Raw genomic sequence first — 20,655 nt, 5'->3', positions numbered from 1 at the left:
GGTTCCCCCCCTCATTGAAGATACATCAGGCACAGGAAACTTGGGCCGCCAGGTGTTTTGGACTTCAACTCCCACAATTCCTAACAGCCGGTAGGGATCCTGTTGTTCTGCGTCAAACCCCATTGGATACAAGAGACAGTCATAATAATAATATACTTAATAATAATAATAATAATGCAAAGACTCTGGCACAAGCCAGTCAAGGTGGTCCCAGTGGTGATTGGTACACTGGGTGCAGTGCCTAAATACCTTGGCCTGCACTTAAAAACAATCGGCACTGACAGAATTACCATCTGCCACCTGCAGAAGGCCACCTTACTGGGATCTGCACGCATTATCCACCAATACATCACACAGTGCTAGACACTTGAGAAGTGCCCAACATGTGATCCAATACAACATCCAGTAGAGTATCTGCTGTAGACTCATCTTGTTGTGTTTCAAATAATAATACATTTTATTTATATTCCACCCTTCTATCTTAGGGGACTCCGAGGGATTTTATTTTTGTCGTCTCAGGATAACCAGTCAAATTATTTTACATTTCTAACAGGAAAAAAACAAACAAACAAACAAACAAGATACAAAATGTGTGAGTTTGGTAGTTGGTTAAATGTCCTTTGACCAGTATCTGGCCACTTGGACTGCTTCTGGTGTTGCTGCAAGGAGGTCCTCCATTGTGCATGTGGCAGGGCTCAGGTTGCATTGCAGCAGGTGGTCAGTGGTTTGCTCTTCTCTGCACTCGCATGTCGTGGATTCCACTTTGTAGCCCCATTTCTGAAGGTTGGCTCTGCATCTCGTGGTGCCAGAGCGCAGTCTGTTCAGCGCCTTCCAAGTCGCCCAGTCTTCTGTGTGCCCAGGGGGGAGTTTCTCATTTGGTATCAGCCATTGGTTGAGGTTCTGGGTTTGAGCCTGCCACTCTTGGACTCTCGCTTGCTGAGGTGTTCCAGCGAGTGTCTCTGTAGATCTTAGAAAAATATTTCTAGATTTAAGTCGTTGACGTGCTGGCTGATACCCAAACAGGGGATGAGCTGGAGATGTCTTTGCCTTGGTCCTTTCACTATTGGCTGCTACTTCCCAGCGGATGTCAGGTGGTGCAATACCGGCTAAGCAGTGTAATTTCTCCAGTGGTGTAGGGCACAGACACCCCGTGATAATGTGGCATGTCTCATTAAGAGCCACATCCACTGTTTTAGTGTGGTGAGATGTGTTCCACACTGGGCATGCATACTCAGCAGCAGAGTAGCACAGCGCAAGGGCAGATGTCTTCACTGTATCTGGTTGTGATCCCCAGGTTGTGCCAGTCAGCTTTCGTATGATGTTGTTTTTAGCACCCACTTTTTGCTTGATGTTCAGGCAGTGCTTCTTGTAGGTCAGAGCACGGTCCAGGTATTTGGGTGCGCTGCAATGCTCCAGTGGGACTCCTTCCCATGTGATCTTCAGAGGGATTACAGCATTTACATACATAGGCAAACATTCAATGCCTTTACAATAATATACAATGAGACACACAAACACAAACAAAGGCAGAGGCTTCACCTTTAATTTCTGGCTTCTGGAGACAGTGCTGATCTCTGGCTCTAGGAAGGTGCTTTTCTCCATTTTTAAGCCGAGGAACCTGCATTGTAACTTAAGAGACTGAAGTGTCCTACCAGGGTGAAATGTCTCAATGTGATGAGGTTGATGGTCGGAGTTCCCTCCTTTCAGGACACTTTCAGAGGGCTATGCTTAACAGACAGAAGTAGTTTAACTCATGTAACAAGCTCTGTCCCTCTCCATGCTTGAAAAGAGGCTGAAGTGTCTTACGACTGGGACATTTCTCAGTGTGACAAGGTGGTAAGTAGATCACAAGCTGAAAATGAGTCAGGAGTGTGATGTGGCAGCTAAAAAGGCCAATGAGATGCTAGGCTACATCAATAGAAGTGTAGTGTCAAAATCAAGGCAAGTCATGAAATCAACCCACACTACTTTGTTTTGATGATACCTCACCTGATGATACCTCACCTGAAATAACACTGTTTAAATATTTGAAGACATTGAAGGTGTAAACTGGCTTTCTTTCTTTCTACTGCTCTGGAGACCAGGACACAATGAAACAAGGGGAAAAATCCCACCAAAACATTAGGAAGAACCTCTGCATGTGTATTGTATTGATTGGCCAATACAATACTGTATTGGAACCTCTGCATGTGTATTGTATTGGATGGCCCTTGTGGCCTCTTCTATGCAGATTCACAGCCTAGTCTCCTGGATCACTTGTCTGCCAACATCTAAATGACTTTTGCATGCATATGCACCTAAACATGGGACTGGGAACTGGAGGGCTGCATGAGTCTAATCTCTGTTATTCCTACTTAGGCAATCCCTCATTGTTCGAGTATGATGGTCTTCAAGTGTGGTGTCTTGATGGTTTATTACTATATATATGACACTGTAGATTAACCCTTCATATATTGGTTAATAGAGGCCTAGTACCTGCTAAGTAAATTTGGGGGGGGGGGGTGTGTATTGTATAGAGGAAAAAAGAGGGGGAAGAAAGGTAGTAATATATATTGTATTTTGTTCACATAAATACTGATCTGCTAACAAACAGATTCAATTGACTTTTTAGATAAAGTTTGGCAATAAACAAAACCGAACAAGAGAGTTAAAAGAAATAAACTGACAGGAACAACCAAGAAGAACTTTTAAGAAGAAAAGAAGAAGAGAAGAAATATGGAACAAAACAGAAATATAAGAAGGTTCAGGAAGGTAAGACTATTAGGCTCAATAGAAGATAAAAATATTCATCTCTTTGATATGAAGGATAGATCAAACTTGCAAAACTTTAGTATCACAAGTAATGAGTGTTTGGGTAACACAGACCAAGAATTGGATGTAACACAATAAAATGTTATATAATGTTTTTACCCTTCCCCTCTACACCATCTTCCTTCCTCTCATTGATTTACCAGATATTTGTTAAGATTTTATTTACTAACACTATCACGAGTAACCTACATGCTCCCTTTTCTCTACCACACTTTCTGGAAAAAAATATTTGAAAATGATTAAGAAAAAAGAAGAAGAAATGACTGGCTTGCAAAGGGCTAGCCAGTTTTCCAGAAGTGGGCAGCCAATGAAGTCATGAGGATTTGGTCAATGAAGATAGGAAAGATTAAGCCTACAAGCCCAAACCAATGTCTTGCATCTGGGTTAAGTCTTCTCCCCTCCAATCGAGGCTCAATCCACACTGACACACCAACCCAAACAAATCGGTGTCCTTTTTTAGAGAGGTAGGCCAGACAGGATGAACGTGCCAAGTTAATACACCTCAACACTCTGAAATTAGGCTGCTGAGATCATTCAGCTATTTTTGTCTTTGTGTTGTTGTTGTTCATTCGTTCAGTCGTCTCCGACTCCTCGTGACCTCATGGACCAGCCCACGCCAGAGCTCCCTGTCGGCCGTTACCACCCCCAGCTCCTTCAAGGTCAGTCCAGTCACTTCAAGGATGCCATCCATCCATCTTGCCCTTGGTTGGCCCCTCTTCCTTTTGCCTTCCACTTTCCCCAGCATAATTGTCTTCTCTAGGCTTTCCTGTCTCCTCATGATGTGGCCAAAGTACTTCAACTTTGTCTCTAGTATCTTTCCCTCCAGTGAGCAGTAGGGCTTTATTTCCTGGAGGATGGACTGGTTGGATCTTCTCGCAGTCCAAGGCACTCTCAGAACTTTCCTCCAACACCACAGCTCAAAAGCATCGATCTTCCTTCGCTCAGCCTTCCCTAAGGTCCAGCTCTCACATCCGTAGGTTACTACAGGGAATACCATGGCTTTGACTAGGCGGATCTTTGTGTTATTAAGAGGCAAAGACCTTTGTATTCAGTCAGTTTTATTAGTACATAAAAACAGGTTTTAATAAGTGGCTGCTCCTTTACTTTGGAAGTGGATAGATTTTAACCCAAGCATCATGGGCAAACTTTGGTCCTCCAGGTGTTTTGGTCTTCAATTCCCACAACTCTAACAGACTATTGGCTGCTAAGAATTGTGGAAATTGAAGTCTAAAACACCTGGAGGGCCAAAGTTTGCCCATGCCTGTTTTAACTAATTTGTTTGTATTACACTGTGTAACAAAATTTGAAAACTTTCCTGTTCCTGGTTTGAAAGTGATATTCCTGTTTATTTGTGCGGTCCTTACTTTGAAAGTAGTTGTTCTACTCCAGAAACTTCATTTTTGTGGCTGCTACAAACTATGTTGAATCGGTTGAGATGATGAGATACTCAGTGAAAACCTAGAACAAAATGTGCTATAGCAGGATGTCCCTCTCGCAGAAACAAAGTTGTTGTGGTTTAATAAACTTTTCCCACGTTTTTACGATGGAACCAATTAAGAAATGACATTTATAACCCAAGAACAACAATCATAGTGTTCCATAGTGCTATGGTTAGATTGTTCTTTCCTACTTTATCTTTGATATGATTATTAGTTATCTCACACACTGCTTGTGGTGGAAATCTGGAATAGGCATTTAACAAACAACATGAAAACTTCATAGAGCACTCCTTTTTCCCTTGAAGTGGGCTAAAACAAAGCAGATGATCATCCACAAAATGCCAATCCAGCATAAAAGTCAAAGAGAGAGGCAATGTAGGAAGGAAATGGCTAGAGGAGTGTGCCAGGTCAGCAGATTTTCCCATTCTGCTACACTGGATCCAATACTATCTTCATGCTTTTGCATTCACACAGTGAATTGGAGATGTTTCCTTTGGCTCTGCAGGAAAAGCTCAAAGCATGTGCTTTGTTCTGACAGTATAACAGATGTGCTGTGCAGCTACCTCTGCTTTCTAAGGCAAGGTGAGAAAAATACATTTGTTCTGTCACAGTTCATTGGAAACCAAAGCCTGTTGTAATCCAAAACAACAAATGTTGTAATCCAAAACAACAAATAGGCCTCTTTCCAGGAATGCTGCCGGAGCAAAAAAGAAAGGAAGTTGGAGAAGTCAGAAGAGAAATGAGAGAGAGGCAAAGGGCCTTTGGAAGAAAGGGAAGACTCTGCTCTCTGCCCCTGGTGATAACTGCTTCCTGTCCTGGTTCCCATCTTAGATCATAAAGTCATCTTTTCTCCAGACCTGCTGGCCTGCAATGTAGGTGGCTTGAACGTGGAGGCTGTTGTCCAGCAACAGGAAATCTGTGGAAAACAGGAAACAATGTCACTTATAGAGGAAGTTAATACTTTGGGCCACTGCTGGTAATTTTCTTCTAATATTTGTGAAAAGCAGAATGTTTGTTGATATAGCTGCTTTATATTAGGAATAGTCACCAACAACAAAGTTGTTCTCCGATCACAGGCCACTTGTAAAAAATCTACCAAGGAACCATAGTCTATCCTCTTCTAGAATAGCTGCATCAACCTCATTTTGTGCTGAACATCAAGTTTCCAGTGTAACATTCAAGTAGTACCTTGGGTGTTACTTACACGGGAACAAAGCAGAGTTGGAACCAATCACTGATTGGATGGGAGAAAATGCATACCTGACTCTAAGCCACCCTCACCTGCATCACTGTCATAATCCAAGGTGCCCTTTCTGTCCTCAATTTTCAAGAGTTGAGCTGGATGGAGAGAAGCAGCCTCCAGTGCTGTTTCCACAGAGCATCCTGCAAAAAATGAATGTTTTCCCCAAATGTAATCAATATAATAGGCGTAGGTTTTGCTGTCACCATTAAAGCTTAATTTATAGGTTAACTTAGAATAATCATAGAATAATAGAGTTGGAAGAGACCATGTGGGCCATCTAGTCCAATCCCCTGCCAAGGAGGAAAAACGAAAGTACCCTTGACAGATGCCCATCCAGCCTCTGTTTAAAAGCCTCTAATGAAAGAGCTTCCACCAGACTCTGAAGCAGCGAGTTCCACTGCTGAATGGCTCTTACAGTCAGGAAGTTCTTCCTTGTGTTCAGGTGGAATCTCCTTTCCCGCAATTTGAACCCATGGCTCCATTGAGTTCTAGTTTCCAGGGCAGCAGAAAGGAAGTCCTGCTCCCTCTTCCTTAGGACAGCCTTTCAGATATTGAAACATGGCCCTCATGTCTCCTCTCAACCTTCTCTTCTACAGGTGAAACAGACTCTTTAAGACACTCTTCATAGGGATTATTCATGGTCTCCAGAACTTTGATCATTTTAGTCACCCTCTTCCTCTGGACAGCTTAGAATCAATATCCCTTTTGAACTGGGGTGCCCAGAAGGTCTAACCAAAGCAGAATAGAGAGGCACCATAATGTCCCTCGATCTGGACACTAGACTCCTTTGGATGCAGAACAAAATCCCACTGGCTTTTTTAGCTGCTGCATCACCCTGTTGGCTCATGTTCAACTTGTTGTCCACGAAGACTCGCAAGATCTCTTTCCCATGTGAATCTGTTGTTGAGCCATTCACCACCCATTCAGCATCTTTGAATTTTTTCTGCCAAAGTGGAGTATTTTAACATTTGTCCTTGTTGAAATTCATTGTGTTAGTTTTGTCCAATCAGCTCACTAATCTGTTAAGGACCTTTTGAATTCTGGTCCTGTCCTCTGGAGTATTAGCTCTCTTCTAATTTGACCCCATTTGCAAACTGGAGAAGCACAGCCTCTAAATCTTCATCAAAGTTATTAATAAGGAGGTTGAACAGCACTGGGCCCAGGATCGAACTTTGATAGGACTGTGGCTCATATCTTATTTAACCAATTCATTGTTGATAAATTTTCTAGGTTCTGACTGTTTGGAGCCTTGTGGCACATACCATCCCAGCATTGTTGAATGGCACACATGGCGCATTATGCGGCCTTTCGGCAGTGCTATTACACAGCTTGGAAAAATGACCGTGTAGGGCTCTCACTCCCCAAATCTCCAAGTGGCCATGGCAGCAAAATAAAATGCAAAGTTGGAAGTGCAGCTGGTATACTTAAGCCTAATGAAAAACAGGGCACATTGATCTAACCACTCTAGCTTACCCTAAAGCAGCCATGGGGCCTCCAGGCATTTTGGCCTTCAACTCCCACAATTCCTAACAGCCTTGGCCCTTTCCTTTTCCCCCTCAGCCGCTTAAGTTGAAGTCCACAACACCTGGAGGCTCAAAGTTTCCCAATGTTTGCCCTAAAGGATGCAAGTGTCTCCTCTTTTATCCCTAAGCAACCCTCACCCTGTTCAGTGTCTGGATGGAAGACCCACAGCATAGGAAGGCGGGCTCATAGCCACTCCTCAACACAGATACACCTTTTCATTTATAACACTATCTATCATGGTGCTTTGCAATTAAACAGTTAAGAGTCTAACGTGGCAAAGCTAGGGAAGATTTTGCAATCTAGTAGCCTTCGACCTCGTAAGAAAAGGAACCACACCTAAAGGAGATAAGAATAAAATGCGAAGGAGACTTTGGCTTCTTGTGAAGATGGGCAAAATTTCCTTTAAGTTGGCAGAGTTCTATGTGGAAAAGCCTTACCTGTGGCTTCCCTGAAATGTCGAACACATGTGTCCATGGTTGCAATGCTGCCGCTCAGAGTTTTGGTCCCTGTGGGCAGAAGAAAATATTTTTAAAAAAGATCAGAGCTCAACTATCTCCCCTTTTGCATTACAACCCACAGAATCCTGCACTTAGGCTTCATATTAGCTGTGGAATTCTAGGAATTTTAGTCCAAAAGGTTAACTCTACTAAGATTTGAGATAGATTACATAGCAGAACAATTCATTTTCTTGGTGTCTTGGTTTTCAGGCCTGCTTCTGGAGTTATTTGGGGTGTCAGTTCAGAAAATTGCATTGGATAGACTGCGTTAGGTCTAGTTTCTGAGATATTATCCTTTTCTGTGGAGGAGTAGATGAAGATTGGTAGATGGCATATCATAGAATCATAGAGTTGGAAGAGACCGCGTGACCCATCCAGTCCAACCCCCTTTCAAGAAGCAGGAAAATCACATTCAAAGCACCCCTGACAGATGTCTGTCCAGCCTTTGTTTAAAAGCCTCTGAAGAAGGAGCCTCCACCACACTCTGGGGGCCCTTCCACACAGCCCTATATCCCAGAATATCAAGGCAGAACATCCCACAATATCTACTTTGAACTGGGATATATGGCAGTGTGGACTCAGGGCTCTTCCATAGCCCCATACCCCAGAATATCAAGGCAGGAAATCCCATATTATCTGAGCGTGGACTCAGATAACCCAATTCAAAGCAGGTATTGTGGGATTTTCTGCCTTGATATTCTGCATTATAGGTCTGTGTGAAAGGCCCTCAGATAACCCAGTTAAAAGCAGATATTGTTGGATTTTTTGCCTGATTTTCTGGGATATAGGGTTGTGAGGAAAGGCCCTGGAGCAGAGAGTTTCACTGCTGAACAGCTCTCACAGTCGGAAAGTTCTTCTTTGTGTTCCAGTGGAATCTCCTTTCCAGTAGTTTTTTTTAATAATCTTTATTGAATTTTGGATTACAGTTAAAATAGAGATGTATAGGAAATTAAGAGAGAAAAAGAGCAAAACAAAAATAAACCAAAGAGAAAAAAAGATAGAAAAAGATAAAATAGAGATAAAGATAAAGAGGCAAAGATAGGGTTTAAAAATTGTTTTGACTTCCTGGTGTCTTCCAGAGGTCTGAATTCTTTTCTTCTTTCCTCTTCCTCCCTTCCCATCTTCCTCCTCTCCTCTCATACTCTTTCTCTTCCTTTTTCCTATTCCTCCTTTCTTCCTTAACTAGATCCTGTAGTTTGAAGCCATTGTTTCCATGTCCTAGTCTCCAGGGCAGCAGAAAACAAACTTAATCTCTCCTCCCTATAACTTCCCCTCACATCTTGATATATGGCCCTCATCATGTCTCCTCTCAGCCTTCTCTTCTGCAAGCTAAACATGCCCAGCTCTTTTAAGTTGGTCCTCATAGGGCTTGTTCTCCAGATCCTTGATCCTTTGAGTCACCCTCTTTTGAACACATTCCAGCTTGTCAACATCTCCCTTCAATTATGGTGCCCAGAATTGGACACAGTGTGATTCCAGGTGTGGTATGACCAAGGCAGAATAGAAGGGTACCATGACTTCCCTGGATCTAGACACTAGACTCTTATTGATGAAGGCCAAAATCCCGTTAGTTTTTTTAGCTGCCTCATCACATTGTTGGCTCACGAGGACTCCAACATGCACTAATGTCAAGCAAGGCGTCCCTGTATTTCAAAAACTAGGGAAAACTGGTACCATTTTTTTGGAATCAGCAGGTCAAATATATCCAGAACAGGGCTAGCATTTGAGGCACCAAAATGTGTGTTGGTTGGTGCTATCATGAAACTGAAAGACATTGAAAAGTGGAAACACACAATGCATGGAACTGCATTGTCAAATGTAAATATTTACTGATGCATTGGCATGTCTCAAACATTTTTGAACATTTCAATAAAAGTAAAGTGCAATGAAAGTGTTCAATTGATTTCAACAACGTAGTGCAACTAAATATTATTATTATTATTAATAATAATAATAATAATAATAATAATAATAATCTTTATTTATATCCCGCCACCATCTCCCCAAAGGGGACTTGGGGCAGCTTACATGAGGCCAAGCCCAGTTGTGCATTACAACAAAATAAAATCAAGAACACAGAACAAACATTGCAATAAAATAAATAAAATATAAGAATACAATAAAACAGTGCAAAAATAAAATCACAATGGGCGAGTGAACAAGATAAAATGATAAAAACTCAGGATGAGATAGAAATGGAACAGAAATGGCAGTCCACATGCTTCAACTACCCGGTTTTCTTCCTCAAGACCAGAGTTTCAGGGCACTCACCTGCAATATAGGTATTCAGCCCATCCACTTCGACTACCTGTTGGCCCAGAGTGTGCCTGCCTGGTGGAAGGCCCATCGCCATGATGGCATCCGTCACCAGGACCAGCCCTATAGGGATACAATGGCTTCCGGTTACATCGGTGTCCGGTCATACAATCGAGTTATTGGGGCACAGGCCTCTGTTCTTCCCATCTAGGGCCAACAAACCTTTAGGATCTGCACGGTGGGCAATCCGCAGAGCTGCAGGGTTTGTGTGGATCCCGTCTGATATCATCCCATAGAAGACTTGCCGACCTGGAGGGATCTGGTCACTGGTGAGCAGCCCCACGATCCCAGGGTCTCGGTGGTGGAACTGCACAGACCACAAAAACAACCAATACTGTGATACCTTGGTTAAGAGTTTAATTTGTTTAGTAATTGAGCTCTTGACTCAAATTGCTTTTATGTCAAAGTGAAATTGCCCATTGAAATGCTATTAATCCTTTCTGGCCTGCCCCCCTCCCCATTATTTTGTTGTGTTTTAAAATAAGAAAATGTACTTTATAAATCACAAATAATGTATACATGCACATTCTCATGGAACAGTAAAAAAGAGAGATCACCTTGAAAATGGTAGAACCACAAAGTTGTGGCAAGGAAGCACAAAGCGGCACCAAGTGAAAAGGCAAAAGTTGCCTTTTCTTCTTCTTCCTGTCCTCCTTCTAGCCTCTTTCCCTCCCTCTCTTGCTCTCTCCCTCCCTCACTCTCTTCATGAAGCCAAACAGACCAGGAATAAAAACCACCGAGTCAACTAACACAAAGTTCCTCAAAGCAGACAAGAGCAAGATGGACTGCAATCTCTCTCCCAAAGCAGATAAGAGCACGAGGCCCAGAGGCTGTTCCCTTGAGGCCCTCAAGTCCTGGACTCTGGTGCTAGCACTCCCTCTGGCACTCCCTCTTAACTCAAAATGCTGTTTTATGTCAAAGCAAAACCTGAGCCAAGCAATGGCTTTTAACTCAAAATGCTCGTAAGTTGGGATGCTCTTAAGTTGAAGGTCCACAATATAATTAATATGGACAGAATTTGGAAATGTTACTTTTTTGGACTACAGCTCTCAAAGTTCATGAAACTGGAGGATTCTAATCCTAAAGGGTAAGAATTCCTAGCTCCAAATATGGGCGTGAAAAGGTTGTCCTCTCCAGGTGCGTTGGACTGCAATGCCAAGTCTCTGACTAGTGACTCCAATGACCTCACCTCTCTAGGTAACCCAATGTGTCTCTGGAGGGCAAAGGATGGGAGAAAGCTGGCCTAGTACAAACTGAATTATTAATGAAGAAAATGGGCAAAACAAGGGGACAGGAACCTGCAGTAAAGAAATTCAAAAATATACAGAGATTCTCATGTTGTGTTTGTGCTTATGTATTACTTACAGGTAACATGGCATTGAAGAGGTGAGTAATGAAAGTAGCCCCATGGTGAACCGCTTCCTCGGCTTGAGACAGGTTAGCTATAGAGTGACCTGGAAAGAGAGAAGGCTAAGAATAAATGCAGCTTAATGTCTCTCTGAGCTTGACAATCATCGCTCCTTCCAGCTAGTTATAATTTTTTAAGGAAGGATGTTGCTTAAATTTCTCTTCCTTCCTGATCCTTCCCCCATTCACATCTTGTATCTACAATACAATGGCCTTTGTGTTGTCAGAGGCTTTCATGGCCAGAATCACTAGGTTGCTGTGAGTTTTCTGGACTGTATGGCCATGTTCTAGAAGTATTCTCTCTTGACATTTTGCCCACATCTATGGCAGGCATCCTCAGAGGTTGTGAGGTCTGTTGGAAACTAGGCAAGTGAGGTTTATATTCTGTGGAATTACGTCCAGGGTGGGAGACAGAACTCTTGTCTGTTTGAGACAAGTGTGAAGGTTGCCATTGACCACCTGGATTAGCATTGAATGGCTTCGCTGCTTCAAAGCCTGGCTACAGGCCAATGGATACTCTACCACAGACATCAGAAGAGATGCAAGGCCAAGAACAAGCCACAAGAGTAAAGGCAAAGAACCACCCAGAGGAAAAGCGTTCTTACCATACATCAATGGAACCACTGACCGCATAGGGAAGCTGATGAAGAAACACAACCTACACATTATCTACAGACCCACTAAGAAAATCCAACAAATGCTATGTTCAGCAAAGGACAAGATGGATCCCCTCACTTCTGCAGGAGTCTACTGTAAAGCAGGCAGCTGTGGACAAATCTACATAGGGACCACCAAACGCAGCATTGCCCAAACGTGAATGAAGGAACACAAAAGGCACTGCAGACTAATTCAACCAGAGAAGTCAGCCATAATGGAGCATCTGATGAACCAACCTGGACACAGCATATTATTTGAGAACACAGAAATGGTGGACCACTCTAACAACCACCATGTCAGACTACATAGAGAAGCCATTGAAATCTACAAGCATGTGGAAAATTTCAACAGAAAGGAGGAAACCCTCTAAAATCAGACAGTAAATAAAGAGCAACACTAAAATAATGGGAATTCCAGACAGGAAACAATCAAGGCCAGTTAACAGCTCCCAACAAAGAATTCCTCCAGACAGAAATCAGCCAGGCTTTGAAGCTGCAAGGCCAGATAATGCAAATCAAGGTGGCCAATAGCCATCCAACGGACAAGAGTTCTTTTTCCCACCCTGGACATTATTCCACAGATATATAAACCTCACTTGCCTAGTTTCCAACAGACCTCACAACCTGCCATAGATGGAGGCAAAATGTCTGGAGAGAATGCTTCTGGAAAACTCGGAAAACTCACAGCAACACAATGGCCTTTCAGTGTAAACAGTAGGCAGCCAAAGAGTGCTCTTTGGACACGTTTTAAGATAGAAGCTCTCCGTGTGGAAACATAAAGATTGTTTTTTCCCCCCAAATAATCTTTGTTCCAACAGGTATTTTTTTCCTTTTTCCTTTTCATAAAATAAAGCAATACATATATAATACAGTAGACATATAATATTCAAGACACTCGATCCTCCCCCCCCCCCCGATTAATCTAATGATATCTACTGTAAATGTCACTCTTATCTATGCATTTCTATGATTCACAGGTTTCTAAGACACCCTGGAGAACTAAATGATACAACAGAAATCTTTGAAAACCCAGCCAACATTCCAACACATTCCCCCAAATGAAGAAGAGACTTTCTACCAATTAGAACTATAACGCTATGTAACAAAATTTGGGGGAAAAATCTGTCCCTGGTTTGAAAGTGTTCTTATACTGCAGAAACTTTGTTTTCATGACTGAGAGTTAGTGACATAGTGTAATATATATAACCAAATTCTAAAGCATATAACTGAGGCATGGGACAACTTTGGCCCTTCAGGTGTTTTGGACTTCAACTCCTACAATTTCTAACAGCTGGTAGGCTGTTAGGAATTGTGGGAGTTGAAGTCCAAAACACCTGGAGGGCCGAAGTTTGCTCATGCCTGATATAACTGTAGACCTACTTCCAGATTGTTGTTGTTATTGTTATTGTTATTATTATTATTGTTGTTATTATTATTAAACTAAGCATATATTCTGATCAGGGGAGGCAAACATAAAATCCATTGGCCAATGAGATAGGTCCCCCTGAGTCCCAACTTCCCCTTGTTCTAAAGTCCAAGAGCAACACTTACCTACCGAAACACAGATGCCCCGCTTGGTCAGCTCCCGGATTACCTCGCCGCTTCTCTTCATCTCAGGTGCCAAGGTGACAATCTTCACTCCGTCCAGGCAACTGTAAGTGGCCAGTACATCCTGAAAAGCTCCGGTTTCAAAGGTTCTGAGATAATGCTCCGGGTGAGCTCCCCTCTTCTCTTTACTGATGAACGGACCTTCCAGGTGAACCCCTAATCCAAGGAAGAGAAGAGAAATAGACATGTTATGCATGAAACATGGCACTCCAGGGCTGGCAACCTGTTGGTGACAATATGGAAGGAGGCTGTCCCTATCTCTTACCAAATACAAGGGACCCATCCAATACGTGATTGCTCCCTGCTTCTGGAACTCCATTCCCAAAGGAATAAGGATGCCCCCCACCCTCCTCTCCTTTAAAAACCTTTTGAAAATGCACTTATGCACTGTAGCATATGGAGAGGAGGAGGACTAGCACATCTTAAGCTAATTTCACTGGAAGGCTGGTAAATCTACCTGCATTTTATGGACTGCTACGGTACATTTTAAATTGGTACTGACATGTTAGGCACTTTTAAATGTATTTCAATCATTTTAACTCTTTGGAGTATATGTGTCTCGATGTGTAATTATGTTTTATTTAGTATTTTTCTTTTTTATTTCAGACTACTGATGTTATTCTGTATTGTTTGTATTTGTTTTTTGATGGCTTTGGCATTCAGTGCTTGCCTTTTTGTATGTAAACAACTCTGAGTCCCCTTGGGGAGAGAGGGCGGTCTATAAATAAAGTTGTTGTTGTTGTTGTTGTTATTATTATTGATACACAAGTTCAGTTCACATATGTTCTGTAATCCACTCTGAGTCTCCTGGGAGAGATAGAGTGGAATATAAATAAAGTATATTATATTATGTTCCAGAAGCATTCTCTCCTGATGTTTTTTAAAATTATTATTATTATATTATAATATACACAACAAATTCAGTTTACAGCAAACAAGATCACTATGCTGGCTTTTGTATTCAAACACACATTGGACACTTCCCGGATGTCTACGATTGTGTGATCTATTGGCAAATAATGCGTGCAGATCTGAGTAGGCTGGCCTTTTGCAGCTGACAGAGGCAATAATAACAATAGTAATGGTATTAATAATAATAACAATAATAATAATAATAATAATAATAATGACACATTTACTATCTGCTTCTCCTTCCTGCTAAATGCAAGGTACAACAAAGTTAAAACAGAGGGTTAAAACAGGCAGCTGTGAAATATAGGAGACATGAAAGCAGGTCTAAGGCTTCTTCATTTTTCCTACCTCCAGAAGATGTTTCGGACTACAACACCATGATCCCCAGCCAGCAGGTTCAGTGTTAAGGGATTATGGGATTTGTGGTCAAACCATTTAGAGAGGTAAAAGGTTCTGCATCTCCGACTCCAAAAAAAAGCATCTCTAAGGGGAAAAAGTGACGGATCGGACACAAAACCAGGTCTCTTACCCAGGACGCCAGCTCCATGGGGCCCTCCGTTTCTTACAGAAATCTGAGGCAGAACCTGGGAGGAGAGATTGTCAGGAAGTTCATAATTAATCTGTCCTGCGAGACACAGTTGGACAATATACCATGGACCTCCCAGGGTCTTTTTGTGTGTCTCAAGGATGAAATGAAAATTTCCAATTTGGGGGGGGGGGGGGTCCAAAATGCTTTGTAATGATCTCTAATGAACGTGTAAAGAAATTATTAAAATCGTACAGATCGTACAGAAAACAAAACAAAAGGTCAAGCTTCTTCACATTAGTAGTGAAACTGAGGGCAGAAGGAAGCAATTTGTTGCTGTCATTGTTAACCATCTGAATGTCAAGCAAGCTTGCCAATCTATTGCAAATCAGAGGTTTGTGGGTACAGGCTGTCCCCAAGTTATGAAGAAGATAGTGTTAGTAGGTTTGTTCTTACGTTCACTTTGTATGCAAGTGGGAACAGGTCCATTTCTTAAGTGTAACTCCAGCCATACATACATATATACATACAAATACATACATATATATATATATACACACACACACATACACATATGCATTCGTGCTTTGGATTGCATAGGGAAGGGTTGACACACCTGTAGTGTTTGTTTTGCTGTCTGTGCCCCTGTTTGTAAGATTTCACCCCACTTTCTGACCCTGGGATCATTGAATTTCGAAAAATGTGGATTGTTGTGGAAACAAGGATTGGAAAGAAAGCTTCAGTGGAAATCTCTTTTCCCCCTCATAATAACTCTTCCAGGAGTGGATTTCCCTTCCTTCCAAGGGACAGATGTCTCTCACTTTCTGTTGTCTCAGCCTCAATCTTAACTAGGAATAATTTGTAACTTGGGGATGTTTGTAACTTGGAGACAGCCTGTAGATGTAAACTGGTTCCTTACCTTACTATATACAGATGGCGGAGAGGTCACCAGCGTTGGGCAGAAAGAAGTGACTCCATGGGACAATATTTTCTGGGCAACCAGAGAGATTCCTGAGGCGACGTCATCTGTGGCCTGGGAAAAATCCACTCCAAAACCTCCTAGGCAATGAAAGGTCAGAGAAGACAAAGAAGAAGCAGAATCTTTGATAACTCAGACTCGTGTCCTTCAACGGCCACATCAGCTGATACATAGCTGCCTTCAAAGACCATTGACTCCATGGACAGAGAATTAATGGATACAAAGGGTCAACTCTCAGTTTTTCATATGGTAGTCAGTGGACTTGAGTTTATAGATGTTATTGAATGACAACTCCCATCCCTGGGCACACAGAAAACTGGGTGACTTGGAAGGCGCTGAGCAGACTGTGCTCTGGCACCACGAGATGCAGAGCCAACCTCAAGAAATGGGGCCACAAAGTGGAATCCACAACATGCGAGTGCGGAGAAGAGCAAACCACAGACCACCTGCTGCAATGCAACCTGAGCCCTTCCACATGCACAATGGAGGACCTCCTTGCAGCAACACCAGAGGCACTCCAAGTGGCCAGCTACGGGTCAAAGGACATTTAATCAACTACCAAGCTTGCAAACTCTGTTTTGTCTGTTTGTTAAAAATTGTTAAAAATGTAATACAATTGCCTGGTTGATACTGCCACGATAAATAAATAAATAAATAAATCCCTTTTGGTTATCCGCCATGCAAACTGGGAATGATGAGAATGGCAACCCAGCAATACTTGCGGCTCTGAGGTTTGGGGAATGATTACAGGACATTTTAACATCAGACATCCTATCCACAAACTTTTCTATCTCTATCCAAATCCCATTATCTTGAGTAAATAGAATAAACTGGAGTCTTCCAGATGTTGCTGTATCGCAACTTCAGCTAATTATGAGGTCTAATGATGTCCCTCAAAAACAAAGTTTTGGCAGTTTAATACACTTTCCCCATGTTTTTATTATTGAACCAATTAGGAAATGACATTTACAACCCAGGAAAAAATCGTATTACATAGTAAACAAAATCTATAGGGGAAGGCATACAGCCCTTCTCCAGCTTAGTGGATGTTGATCTTCAGGAAGAATGCCCAGGCCTTACCATTGATTTGCACGTCAATGAACCCAGGTGCAATGATACTGCCTTTGCAGTCCAGTTGAATGTCCGCAGGCTTCTTCTCGTCAAAGAAGAGCTTCTCCGGGTTCAGGATCTTCCCATCTCTCACCCAAAGGTCCTCCCTGGAAAAAAGGTAGGTCTTGCATTACATGGCCTCTCTTCCATTCATATACCGCAAAGTCAAAAGGCACAGTTCTCCCAATGTGTTTGACTACAATCCCCATTCGCACAAGGCAGCGTACCATGTGGCCTGGGATCTGTAGCACACCCCTCAAGTCACCAAGGAAGGCTGGGTTTGCCCCGTATTATGTACCATCCTTTGTAAAAAATTTAAAAAATCATTGCAGAATGGGTCATGGGGGTTCTGTGTGACAAAGGTGGTCCAGGTCCATCGTTAGTGGGGGTCACAGTGCTCTGACTTGATGCAGGTTGAACTACAACTTCCATCATGTGGAGTCAATCTCCCAAACTCCTCCAGTATATTTAGCTGCTAATTAGTTCTGCTTTGTTTGTTCTGCAGACAGAGTTGAAAAGAGTAGGAAAGGGTTAAGGGAGAAGAAGTGGGCGGGATCATGTAAATTCCACACCAATGGAGAGAGTAAGAAACATTGGGATGTCTGTGGTGGAGTAAACATGCAAAATCTAGAATGAAATTGTCCCCAAATGAAAGCATTCCTTGGGTGGCGGGCAGTATGGTGTTTGGGGAGGACATTGGAAGGGTTGGGCTACATGTTCATGGTGCTCAATATAATGTGAAATGTCATTGAAGGGAGGGATTTTGGTGGCTCCTCAGCAGTGTGGGTTGACGCTGTTTGTGGAAGTGGGAGCCTGTCTGTTGAAGTGGGCACCCCAGCCACATACACACATAAATATTTTCTCTATTATGTGTATTTATTTATTTAAAACATTTATATTCCGCTCTTCTCAGCCCGAAAGAGGACTCAAGGCAGAGCACAACATATATATGGAAAACATTCAATGCCGGAACATAAGATAAACTAAAATAAACTATAAATATACATAAACACTAAAATTAATTATCTCCATTTTTAAAAAGTGCCTTATTGCACTGACCCAAAGGCTTGGTCCCACAGCTGAGTTTTTACCATCTTTCTGAAGGACAGGAGGGAGGGGGCTGATGTAATCTCGCCAGGGAGGAAGTTCCATAGCAATGGGGCAATCACTGAGAAGGTCCTCTCCCTTGTCTCTGCTAATCGCGCCTTTTACTGTGGCGGGACCAAGAGCAGGGCCTCACCGGAAGATCTTAATCTCTGCGGTGGTTCATAGAAGGAGATGAATTCAGACAGGTAAACTGGGCCAGGGCCGTTTAGGGCCTTATAGGCCAAAGCCAGCACTTTGAATTGTGCTCGGTAGCAAACTGGCAACCAATGGAGCTGATGTAATATGGGAGTTGTATGCTCCCTGTATGCCGCCCCAGTTATTAACCTGGCTGCCTCTTGTTAGACTATTAGAAGCTTCTGAACAGTCTTCAAAGGCAGTCCCACGTAGAGTGTGTTGCTGTAGTCTATCCTAGATGTAACAAGAGTGTGGACCACCATGGCCAGGTCTGACTTCCCAATATATATAGTATAGATATATATGAGAAGACAAAGATGACAGCTGAGAGCAGCAAGGACAAAGAGTAGAACTGAGTTACCCAAGTGATTAATCATGGAAAGTCCTTTTCGTAGGGATCCATGTCAAGATGCAATTGTATATTAACTGTATTACATGGTCTATTAACTCTATTAATATTTACAAACGTAATGAAAAGCAGTCAAGGTATTTTGTTTTTAAAACATCTCTCAGTCCCTTAATCTGTTATCAATATTTCCTGTTACTGCAAGAGTCCAGAGTCTGTTTCTCTCGTGTTCAACTGAATGATTTCCACTATTTGCTCAATGTCACACTTTGCAGAAAAACTAATTAATTAAAAGCAGTGTTCCACAGTTAATCCCATTATTATTATTATCATTATGATTATTATGATTATTATTATTGTTATTTGAAACACAACAAGATTAGTACACAGCAAACAAGATCACTAGGTTGGCTGTTGTATTGGATCACACGTCAGACACTTTCCAAGTGTCTAGAACGGTGTGATGTATTGGCGAATAATGCATTATTATTATTATTATTATTATTATTATTAACACAAGATGAATCCACAGCAGACTCTCTGCTGGCTGTTGAATTGTATTATTATTATTATTATTATTATTATTATTATTATTATTATTATTATGGTATTAACATAACAAGATTAGTACACAGCAAACAAGATCACTGTGCTGGCTGTTGTATTGGATCACACGTCGGACAGTTTCCAAGTGTCTAGGACTGTCTGATGTATCGGCGAATAATGCGTGCAGATCCCAGTAAGGTGGCCTTCTGCAGCTGGCAGATGGTAATCTTGTGAGCGCCGATTGTTTTTAAGTGCAGGCCAAGGTCTTTAGGCACTGCACCCAGTGTGCTGATCACCACTGGAACCACCTTTACTGGTTTGTGCCAGAGTCTTTGCAGTTTGATCTTTAAATCCTCATATAGTGTTAGCTTTTCCATTCTGCTTATAAAATTGGTGCCAGGTGGGGCTGTAAAAGCAATATTGTCCCTCAAATCCTTGTCCCTTTGTTATGAATCCATTCCCCTTCATTTTCTCTTGGCACACACGTCAACACAAAACACGCCAATGGCAGTAAATTGAATGGAAATCCAACCTGCTCTTTCCCATCTAGAAGCACGCGGAAAAGTTTATGTTTAGAGTTCCCCCGTGGCAACGTTTTGTAAATTTCCAACAAAATTAGTATGTCACAACCACACACCAGAGAAAGGTGGAAGGAAAGCAACGTCACCCAATGCAAACGCTCACCTTTGCAGTTCATGATGCTTCAGAATCCAGCAGTTTGTAAACTGGAAGACTGGAGGATCCTGGGTGGATTTGTCCGAAGGCATCTTCCAAGCATGAAGAGGATGCCCCTGGAAAGGTATTCAAAACACTCTTTAATAAGGTTTTCCCATGCCTGGTCTACACTGTCGGATTTAATGCAGGATGACAACACTTTCAACTCTTATGGTTGCATATAATAGAATCCTGGGAGTTACCAGGGAAACCTAACAATTGGGTTGATTCATTACTCCATAGCAACGAGCCATTGGGCACTAAAGCGGTATCGAACTGCATTAAATTCTGCAGTGCAGAGGTGCCCCGGGAGCGCCTATACAGATCCAAGGATCCTGCCTGTCAAGGCGAAGAGAATGCCCCCCCGTTCGATATTTGCATAAATACAGTCCGGATTTGCATAGGCGTTTCTCATTGGCTAAGAACTCCCACTTGTGAGGAGAGATAGAAGCACTTACCCGGCTCCCACCGAATCCTTCTAAGCAAGCGCCCAACTTCACCTTCCTCCTTCTCCGCCAGAGAGAATCCCGGTCACGTGACCTTGGCGGGTGGGCGTTCCCTACGAGTCAGGTGACCGGCGCCGTACAGCCGCCATGATGAGAAGGGGAAGAAAAAAATGCCTGCAAGGGAGCGGTTACTATGGATCCCGCCTCCATGTTGGTGAGGTCTCAGCGACGCGCGCCCCTTAAAGGGACAGGGCTCCTTGAAGATGGGCCTTCCTCTTTGCTTGGAATTCATCC

General features: G+C 42.5%; 1 protein-coding gene and 1 long non-coding RNA gene across 2 annotated transcripts; one reads left to right on the top strand and one right to left on the bottom strand.

Moving 5' to 3' along the window:
* LOC132781873 (uncharacterized) lies at nucleotides 1–13,449 on the top strand. Its single transcript, XR_009632011.2, has 3 exons — nucleotides 1–90; nucleotides 2,612–2,751; nucleotides 12,871–13,449. It is a non-coding gene; the product is annotated as an uncharacterized lncRNA (long non-coding RNA).
* On the bottom strand, nucleotides 3,853–20,440 carry AMDHD2 (amidohydrolase domain containing 2). Its single transcript, XM_060786399.2, has 12 exons — nucleotides 20,374–20,440; nucleotides 19,886–19,992; nucleotides 16,999–17,135; nucleotides 15,859–15,998; nucleotides 14,943–14,997; nucleotides 13,445–13,657; nucleotides 11,196–11,284; nucleotides 9,993–10,137; nucleotides 9,786–9,893; nucleotides 7,455–7,523; nucleotides 5,532–5,633; nucleotides 3,853–5,166 (listed from the first exon to the last, which is right to left on the bottom strand). The coding sequence occupies exons 2-12, from the start codon at nucleotides 19,966–19,968 to the stop codon at nucleotides 5,078–5,080; spliced, it is 1,230 nt and encodes a 409-aa protein (XP_060642382.2). The 5' UTR covers nucleotides 19,969–19,992; nucleotides 20,374–20,440; the 3' UTR covers nucleotides 3,853–5,077.
* Between the last annotated feature and the right edge of the window lie 215 nt (nucleotides 20,441–20,655).

This window comes from Anolis sagrei, chromosome X (genome assembly GCF_037176765.1).
Source record: "Anolis sagrei isolate rAnoSag1 chromosome X, rAnoSag1.mat, whole genome shotgun sequence".
Classification (NCBI taxonomy): Eukaryota; Metazoa; Chordata; class Lepidosauria; order Squamata; family Dactyloidae; genus Anolis; species Anolis sagrei.
The sequence above is the reverse complement of the archived record's forward strand: the minus strand, read 5'-3'. Positions and strand labels throughout refer to the sequence as shown.